General features: G+C 58.7%; 3 protein-coding genes across 3 annotated transcripts in view; 2 read left to right on the top strand and 1 right to left on the bottom strand.

Moving 5' to 3' along the window:
* Positions 1-2,449, top strand: part of PRX (periaxin) — a gene marked incomplete at its 5' end in the record, with an annotated part of 3,341 nt that extends 892 nt beyond the window's left edge. The window contains one exon of the mRNA XM_009883532.1: positions 74-2,449. Coding sequence (XP_009881834.1) covers positions 74-2,449 — 2,376 coding nt within the window. The remainder of the gene's footprint in view (positions 1-73) is intronic.
* An 805-nt stretch (positions 2,450-3,254) lies between these two features.
* Positions 3,255-5,088, top strand: HIPK4 (homeodomain interacting protein kinase 4). Its single transcript, XM_009883531.1, has 2 exons — positions 3,255-4,670; positions 4,942-5,088. The coding sequence occupies exons 1-2, from the start codon at positions 3,255-3,257 to the stop codon at positions 5,086-5,088; spliced, it is 1,563 nt and encodes a 520-aa protein (XP_009881833.1).
* A 480-nt stretch (positions 5,089-5,568) lies between these two features.
* Positions 5,569-8,378, bottom strand: PLD3 (phospholipase D family, member 3). Its single transcript, XM_009883526.1, is given in 12 exon segments — positions 5,569-5,795; positions 5,903-6,002; positions 6,075-6,240; positions 6,309-6,448; positions 6,536-6,648; positions 6,651-6,729; positions 6,924-7,051; positions 7,130-7,250; positions 7,402-7,585; positions 7,681-7,820; positions 7,976-8,026; positions 8,352-8,378. Coding segments are annotated over 12 exon segments (1,476 nt in total).
* Positions 8,379-9,417: the final 1,039 nt, after the last annotated feature.

Below are 9,417 nucleotides of genomic sequence, written 5' to 3'. Positions count from 1 at the left end.
GGGGGGGACGCTATGGATGCATGCCTCAATGGTGGTGGATGCCAGGTCCCATATTCCTCCCTGCCTCACTCAGAGCATCCCGATCCTGATGCCCTCCAAGAAGCCACCACCGGCACGCGGCACAATGAGCGCAGCACCTATCAGCGCTGTGGCTGTGGAGTTTGCCCTTCCCAAGCTCCCCAAGCTGGTGAAGAGCTGGAGCGCTGCCGAACCAGTACCAACTGCCACATCCACTGCGGCGCTGCCAGCGGCAGAGCACAAGCAGCTGCGTGTGACGCCATCCCGGTTGACTGTGAAGGAAGCAGCGACTGGCAAAACACCGGTGATGAAAGAGCCGCCAGTGAAACTGGAGGTTCCTGGCATTGCTGCTGAGGTGCCGGTGGGTACCGGCACCCGGATACCAGCTGTGGAGGTGGCAGCACCCAAAGTCAGCATGGGGCTGAGCCTCGCCAGCGCGGCACTGCCAGCCGCCCCCCAAGCCAAGGAGCCAGCGTTACGGCTGCCGCAGCTGGAGGTGGCTGTGCCAGCATTGCCGCTGCCAGCGGTGATGCCAGAGCCCAGCACAACCATAAATCAACCCCAAATCAAGCTGGGGGAGGGAGACACCCCCGGCAGCAGCCGTAAGGGTGGGGGTAGCCCGGTGCTGAAAACCAAGCTGCTGAATTTCAGCACGGCCCCAGGAGAGGATGAGGAGGGGGACACCGGCACGCGAAGGGGGTTTGCTGGTATCCGTGTCCCCTCCATTGCTATCGCCGCTCCCAGCACTGCTGTGGAGCTGGTCCCCGAGCTTGGTGTGCCCAAACAAGAGCCGCCCATCACCGGTGAGCAATCACGGTTGGAGGTGAAGCTGCCGACACTGCGGTCGGAGGCGCCAACGGCAGGACCAGCTCGGCTGACCTTCCCGGCAACAGTGGTGCCGTCCATTGATATTGCCGTGCCGCGTGTTGGTGTGGGTTTGGCATTGCCAGCAGGTGCCGGCACCGCAGCAGTGCCGGATGAGGGGCATGCCGCACTGATGCCAGATGTGGCAGCGAGGTTTGCCAAAGGGCTCCGAAAGCTCAGCCTGGAGCTGGAGCCCATGGCACCACTTCCAGCAGTGGAAATTACCACCCCGACGCGGTTCACTGGGGACATGCCGACAACTGTCGCCAAACCCAAACTCCCCAAATTCACCTTACCGCGATTCGGGTTGTCCCTCGCCAAGCTCAAAATGGGCAGCGACAGCAATGAGTATCCCCTGACATCCCGTGGTACGGCCACACCAGCGCCACCTGGCATCTCCGTCACTGGTCCAACGGTGGCCTTAGACCTGGCTTTGGGGACAGCTGGTGCCACCGGTCCTGGGGTCAAGCTGAAGGTCCCCAAATTATCCCTGGTACCTTTCGGTGTCAAGGACGGGGACAAGGGTGCTGGTGGTGGGGAGGGTCCCCAGGATTCTGGTGCAGTGATGAAGCTGCCGTGGATGGGAATTGGGGGGTCAGGGAGGGACGACAGGAGGTTGGCAGAACCAGGGTCTCCTGGGACCCCCCGGCTTCGGGTACCACAGGTGGGCATTGCCCTGCCTGTGACAGGGAGCCGGCGCGTGCCGTCGTTGCCTAAACTCCCCACTGAGCTGGAGCTGGGTGGGGGGGTGAAGTTGCCAAAATTTGGGGGATCCAGCCCTGATATCCGCATCGGGGGGGACCCCAAACTGATGAGACGTGGGGAAAGCGCTGAGAGCTTGAGCATTGGCATGGCAGGAAGGAAGATCCCGGAGTCTCCCAGCATGATCCGGTTGAAGCTGAAAACCAGGGGGGGGATGGGTGACAGGGGGGCACAACCATTGACCCGCCGGTTCACCGTCCCTGACGTTGGTTTCACCATGCCAGTAGCACAACCGGAGGATCCAGTAAGCCGGAAGGTACCGAAACCCACCAGCGTGCCTGTATCGAAGGTGCCGGTGTTGGAGCTGGCACCGCTGGGGATGGAGGAAACCACCAGGAAGGATATGGCACCAGGACGCCCCTCAAGGGTCAAATTGCCAAAATTCAGCACAGATTTTTCCAGGAGCGGGTTGGAAGGCGAAGGGAAGATGAGGATGGGCAGCGTGAAGAAGGCAGTGCTGGTTCTGGTGAAGCCAAAGGAGAAAGGAGAAGACAGCCAGGTGGTGGACCCCCATCTCCACATCAATGGGGAAGCAGAGGGCAAGGCCCGGCGATGGCAATGGGTGCCCAGGGTGGGTTTCTCCCCTGGGGGGTCCCCACTGGAGCCCCCCATCACCCAGCCCAAGGGGGGGAAGATGCAGTTACCCAATGTTGAGCTCTGCCCTGGGGAACCTGAATTCAACCAGCAGCCGGCGATGACACAAGTCACACCACGCTTCAATTTGGGTGGGTTCAGGGGTGAGGGAACCCCTAAATTTCAGCTGCCGAAGCTGGCACTGAGCCCTCAACCCTGCGGTGAGCGGTGAACCCCACCCCCCAACACACACCCCGAGCATGGGGGTCTTCCGGGACCCCCTGTAACACTGATGGGGTGGTAGAGCATCACTTGCCCCCCCCTCCCCTGACCCTCTTTAACCCTCTTACCCCCACAAAAAATCCTAATCTGACCTTTTTTTGGAGGATGTTTGAAGGTTTTTTGCCCAATTTCCAGGTGTTAATATTAACCAGGGGGCGGGGGGGGAGCATCGCTCGCCCAAGTCAAATAAATATTAACCCAAAAAAAGGCCCTCAGCATGTCTATGGGCTCTGGAGATGGGTTGGGGGGGCAGGAATGGGGTTTAGGGGGACCAGGGACAGGTTTTCTGGGGCTGGAAAGGGGTTTTGGGGGTCTGGGATGGGTTTTAGGGGACCAGGGATGGGTTTAAGAGGATCAGGGACAGGCTTTGGGGGGCCGGGACTGGCTTTTGGGGACCTGGGATGGGTTGGAGGGAGCTAGGGTGGGGTTTGGGGGGATCGGGGATGTGCTTTGGGGGGGTTGCAGATGAATTTTAGGGGACCAGGGCTGGGTTTTAGGGAACTAGGGATGGGTTTCGGGGGGTTCCTCCACCTGGGCTGCAGATCCTTGGGCAGGGGAGCAGTTGGTCTTGGGGACGAGGTCAGCAACAGAAGGTGTAGTCATGGCAATGCCGGAACAGGCAGTGCTGTTGGGGCCCAGGTTGAGGTAGCTGGGTGTTCCAAGCCCCTATTGGGTGCCAAGTGGTGGGTCCCAAGCCCCAGGCAAGGAGCTGACCCGCCATGGGGACGCTGGTGGTGGGTGCTGAGCACTACAACATGGTGGCCGCAGTGGGGAAGGGGACCTTTGGAGAGGTGACCCAGGGCTGGCGGAGGAGCACAGGGGAGATGGTGGCCATCAAGATCCTGAAGAACGAAGGCCATCGTGGCGAGGTGGCAAGGAATGAGCTGAGGCTGCTGCAGGCCTTGCGGGAGGTAGACACAGAGGAGTCGCACGTCGTCCGCTTCCTCGAGTCCTTCAGTGATGGTGCCTGTACCTACCTGGTCTTCGAGCTGCTGGAGCAAAACCTCTTTGACTACCAAAAGCAGAACAACTTCTTGCCATTGCCTGTCCGGCATATCCGTACCATCACGGCACAGGTGCTGGCAGCGTTGGTCAAGCTGAAGGAGCTCTCCATCATCCATGCCGATCTCAAGCCAGAGAACATCATGCTGGTGGACCATGCGCGCTACCCTTTCCGCATCAAACTCATCGACTTTGGCTCGGCCAGCATCTTCGCTGATGTCCGCCATGTCACGGAACCCTACATCCAATCCCGCTTCTACCGGGCACCAGAGATCTTGTTGGGGTTGCCCTTCTGTGAGAAGGTGGACATCTGGTCTTTGGGTTGTGTGGTGGCTGAGCTGCACTTGGGTTGGCCGCTCTACCCCGGCGTCAACGAGTATGACCAGGTCCGCTACATCTGCTCCACCTTGGGGCTACCACGGGGTGAGTTGCTCTGCGCCGCCCGGAAGACATGGTCCTTCTTCCAATGGGTACCACATCCCACTGGTTCCTGGCAGCTCAAACCACCAGGCGAGGAGATGGCAAAACCAATGGAGAGGAGGAAGTATGTCTTCTCCTCACTGGATCAGCTGGCAGTGGTGAACATCCACCCAGTGTCTTATCGTGGCCAGGAGGCACTGGCCGAGCGCTGTGACCTGCATGGGATGGTGGAGCTGGTGAAGAGGATGCTCACCTGGGACTCACACGAGAGGATTGTGCCCAGTGCCGCCCTCAAGCATCCCTTCATCTCCTTGCAGCAGGTGAAGTCCAGCTTCGAGGCCACCCAGTACTACCAGCTCTGCCAAGAGGACTTGAGAGCATCCCGTAAGGGTGCCGGCGCAGTTGAGATCTTCCCTGGCATGCAGGAACGTGCCTTCATCCCCACTGGTCACTACAGCATCCAGAAGGCCATCACCCAGATGGATGGGCTCAGCCTGGCTGAGCCAGTTGGGGACACCATTGACAAGAGCCAGCAGGACGTCTGCCAAGCCCCCATCCCCACCCACTACGGCACCCGGCACCGCCAGCATCACCGATGTCCCAAGACAGAGCCCACTGCCAGTAACTTGATCATGCTGGGGTCCCCTGGCGGACGGAAGCAGCGCAGCCACCATGACAGTGGCATGGTCTTTGGCGGTATTGTGGAGCACAACCTGACTGGAAAACTGTACGTCTCGCCCCACACCAAGGTATGGACACGGGGGGGGGGGCTCACGTTGGAAGCGAGGGCTCCTGGGCATGGGTGCTCTGGGAGACTGGGTGCTTGGGGTGCCTTGGGGGCTTTGTGTCCTCCAGGTGCTTCATGTCCCTGGATGCTCAAGGTCCCTGGTGCCCCATGTCCCCTGGTGCCCTTCGTCATGAGTACTTGGGGTCCCTGGGTGCCGCAGGTCCCCACCAAAGGGTGGAGACCCCACCCATGGGAGCTGCTCACCTCCTCCCCGTGCTTCTCCCCTCCTGCAGAGAGCTTCGGTGATGCGGCGGGACCCCAAGGCCCCAGGTCCCATCCCCACCTGTGAGGACGGGCTCTGGGGGCCAGGCTGGAAACCCCTCGCTGTACCCAACACACTCCTCCCAGCACAGAGCTGGCAACACCCACAGCACTGCTGAGCCGCCGTGGCAACCCTGGCAAACACCCTGACAGCCAAGAGCTCACCAAAGGCCTTCCTCTTCCTCACCTTTGGTCACCCCATCTGGCAAAACCCGGCCCCGTCCTGGTAGAGGAGAACATAGCCAGAGATGCACCAGGATGGGCTGTGCCAGATGGTACTGGCACTGGTTCTTGCAATGATCCCCCAATAAATGGTTTGCCAACAGATGAGCATTTCATCCGACTCTTTGCCAGGATGGGTTTGGCACCACCGAAACTCAAGGGGCGTCCCGGCTTCCCTCCCAGTGCTGGCACAGCATTTGGCAAAGGCACGGTACTCTCCATCACCATGGCACAGAGGACCCCCCAAAACTCAATAACAACAATGCAAAGTCCAGAAAAACTTGTTTTTTCTGGTTTTTTTTCCCCAAACTGGAGGGGGGCAGCCAGATTCAATACAGCCAGAACCTGTGGTTCACCAGTGGTCTGTTCCCTGGCACCTAACGGGAGCCGCAGAAGCTCTCCCACCGCTCGGCATCACCGATGTCAGCGCTGTACTGGGAACTCCAATCCCGCTCAAAAACTGCCTGCAGCTGCTCCCGGATGGTGCTGGTGCCAGCAGCAGAACCGGCAGCGATGCCAGCACCAGTTTGGCTCACCGTTTGGTTCACCACCAGTGCCAATCCCGCTGTCCGCGTGAAGTAGTCACCAGACCAGTTGGATGTCCCTGCAAGGAGATGTGGGGGAGAACACCCCAAAAACCACCCCCAAGCCACTGTCACCAACAGCCGGCAGCAACTTGCACGGCGGCACCACCACTCGCACCACACTTACCGATATACGCCACCTTCTCTGTCACCATGTACTTGTTGTGGTTCACCCGGGCGTAGGGGATCTGCGCTTGCGCTGCACTCGTTGGCACCATGAAAAGACGCTGTGAGCAAGGAGACCGTCACCCACTGAAACATCACCTGCCAGCACGCCGCGATCGCACCACAATACCCACCACCTGCATACTGTAGTGGGTCCGATTATCGGCAACAGCAGCAAGGGATTTGAGGAAGGGGAACATGGTCACTTTGCTGTGCCGCCAACAACCCACCAACAACCGAACCTTGACCCGGCGTTCAAAGATGGCTTTCCGCAGCCAGTTATCGATTGCCGGCCAAAATCTGGGGAGGAGAAACAGTTAGGCATCACTGATGCTGGCAAGCTGGAGTCGGCATAGGACCATACGAACCTTTGGGGGTGGGAAAACTCAGTGGTGGGTAGGTAGCTCATCACCGCGATGTACACGAACTCCTTGGCGTCATCGATGACACTGAGGAGGGCGCCAAGATCCTGGGTCCGACCAGCAGCACAGAGCGCCGGTGGGGAGCTCTGCCGTAATCATCACACATGGATCAGCCACAGGTACAGCCGATCCTCGGCACTGGGAAAACCAACCACGGTGGATTGGCAACATACCGAAAAGTAGACGGCGGCAGCAGTGTCATTGAACTTCAACTCTAATGGCGTCTCCATGTTGAAGGTGGTGGAATAATTTGCTGGCCATGGTACCGGGATGGAAGCACCAGGTTTTCCCAATAAGCTTCAAAATTTTTGTCTAAATCTTTGGCCAAGCAGCTGCAGTTGTAAACAGCGGCACCGAGCTCTTTCACCTGCAGTGAGCAGCACAGTGGCACTATCACAACACCGCACAGTGCTGCTATCCCTCTCCAATGCCCTAAGTCCCACCTTATGGAACTGAGCATCCCTTGAGGAGGGTGGAGAGTTGATTTGGGGATAATCTCAGCACTGTTCAGCACAGGTTTGACACCATCCAGTGGTGCAATGGTGCTGCTGTGCTGCTCACCTGGGTCAAAGACCTCCAGTCCATGTTGGCGCTCCCAACGTAGAGGTGGGTGCCATCAACGAGCCAAAACTTGGTGTGCAGCACACCGCCAGTGAGTTGCGGCATATCGACGGTGCGCACCGCAGCACCTGTGTGACCACAAGTTGGGCATCTCCCACTCAAAATCTCCCCAAAACCCCAGTTTGGGGGTTTTTTTCATCACTCACCACTCTGCTCCAGCGCTTGGAGATCATTCAGGGGCGATTTTGACGATGGGCGGCTGACGGCGATTCGGATAGTGATGCCACGCTGGGATAACTGGAGGAGTTCCTCCAGGATTTGTTCACCCTGAATCAGCACATGGTTTGAGGCCAAATAAAAAAAAAAAAAATAAAAAAAAAAAGGCAGAAATGATTAAAAAATATGGGAAGGTGAGAAAATAGCAGCCAGTGCTGGAATCAGAGCTGTGCCACGCATGCTGGATGCTGGCAGTGCAGACCTGAGTGGCAGAGGGTTCATGTGTCCGTGTGTCCTCATTGGTCATGGTCCAGTAGAAGGAGGCGATATCCAGGCTGTGGGTGACGGTGCCCAAGAGGTGCATCCACGTGAAAAAGGTGGATGGATTCGGCACGGAACTGTCACTGAAGGTCATTCCCTCTGGGATGCTCTCTACCAGGACAATGCTATGGCAGAAATTTGGCGGCATCAGTGAGATTGTAGTGCCAGGATGTCAAGAATCACAGGAGTGCATCACCACCCCCCCATAAGCTCATTTTACCGGCACGTGTCACCACAGGATCCGGCATCGCCGCCAGCATCACCACAGAGGGCTGAGCTCAGCCGGAGATTGAAGAAGAGGAGGAAGATGAGGATGAAGAAGGTGAGGAGGACGGCAGAGAGCAATGCACCACGGAAGCACTGGAATGGAGAGGGGGCGTCAACGCCCCGAAATTAAGGAATAAATTAATTTATGGGGTTTAAAGCCACCCTCAACAACGGTGGGATCTGACAAGGGGTGGCACCGGATCCAGCCAGCATCAAAGACGGCCTCCATAGACCATGGGGGGGGTTACCTTTGGTGGGACGCAGGTGGGCTGTGCCTCACGGTCCTCCAGTGGGTCCAGCTGTGATGGGGGACAGAGAATTGGGGTGGGGAGGGACCCTGAACCAGGGTGGAGGCTGGTTTTGGGGTAAACCCCACCCCAAAATGCCCGGGGTCCCCAGGGAAAAGCATGCGTGATTATGTCCCCCATATTGCCAGGGGTCCCCATGGGGTGCAGGGTCTGGGTGGAAAGCGGGGGCATGGGGCACCACGGTTTGGGATTTTAGGGTGCCAGCATGGGCCAGGGAGCTGTGGGGTGCCTCGGTTTGGGGTTCTGGGGTCCCAGGATGGGGCAGGGAACTCCATGACCCCCAGTTTTGGGACTTGGGGTGCGGCCCCCACCATACCTGCTTGTAGGTGCTGTCGGGCTTCATCTCGGCGTGATGGTGGAACAGAACAAACCAGATTTCTCCTGACGGGCCCAGACAGACGCGTTCTCCCCTGCTGTGTGGCCCAGCTGGGATTTTCGGGGTACGGATCAGGGCAGAGACCCCCAAAAACCCAGGCAGGGCAGAGGCTTTCCCTGCTGACTCACAGGATCGGGGTGCTCACGTGCCCTGACCAGTTTGGGGCGGGGAGGGGAAGTGCCTGGTCCTCCCACCCCCTCCCCCACACACATTGGGGCTCATCCCTTCTGGAAATACGGCGGAGAACTCCAATTTTGGGGTGCAGCCCCCCATACCTCACTGGGACCCCTCCCCTGTGCCTCAGGGACCCCACAAAAAGGGAGCACTCGGCCCCAGGGCTCAGCCCCCCCCCCAAAATCCTGACCTGTTTTGGTGGTGGTGTTAGGGTTGCGGGGCAGTTAGGGTCTGGGGTGGGGGAGTTAAGTTCAGTCTGGTGTCAGCCCCCTGGCTCAGCTGAATTTGGGGACGTCAGGGCTGTGTTTTGAGGTTAAGATGATGTTTAGGAAGGGGTTTAGGGCCAGGGACATATTTAGGGTCAAGTTTAGGGCCAAGTTTAAGGCCGGGGACATATTTAAGGCCAATTAAAATAGCCAGGAACATATTTAGGGCTGGGTTTAGGGCCAGGGACACATTTGGGGTCAAGTTAAATGAACAGGGACAAGTGAGGACCAGGTTTAAGGGCAGGGACATGTTTAGGGCCGAGCTTTGGACCAGGTTTGGGCCAGGGCCGGGCTTAGGGCCAAGTTTAGGGCCAGGGAAATATTTAAGGCCAAGTTAAATGGCCAGACGCATATTTAGGGCCGGGTTTAAGGCCAGCGACACGTTTAGGCCCAAGTTAAACGGCCAGGGCCGGTTTTAGGGCCTGTTTTAAGGCCAGGGACATGTTAAGGACCGGGCTTGGGCCAGGTTCCCGCTCAAGGCCGCGGCTCCCGGGGATTCCCGGGGGTGCCCCCCACCCCCGCCCCCCACGTACCGGAAACACCGGCGCCAGTGCGGGCGGCTGTTC

This window comes from Charadrius vociferus, unplaced genomic scaffold (genome assembly GCF_000708025.1).
Source record: "Charadrius vociferus isolate BGI_N301 unplaced genomic scaffold, ASM70802v2 scaffold3304, whole genome shotgun sequence".
NCBI lineage: Eukaryota > Metazoa > Chordata > Aves > Charadriiformes > Charadriidae > Charadrius > Charadrius vociferus.
This window is presented reverse-complemented; position numbering and strand designations above follow the sequence as displayed.

Coding starts and splice junctions, on each gene's coding strand:
- HIPK4 (XM_009883531.1), top strand. CDS start 3,255: ATGGTGGCCGCAGTGGGGAAGGGGACCTTTGGAGAGGTGACCCAGGGC. Junction 4,671..4,941: donor ACGTCTCGCCCCACACCAAG/GTATGGACACGG, acceptor CCCCTCCTGCAG/AGAGCTTCGGTGATGCGGCG.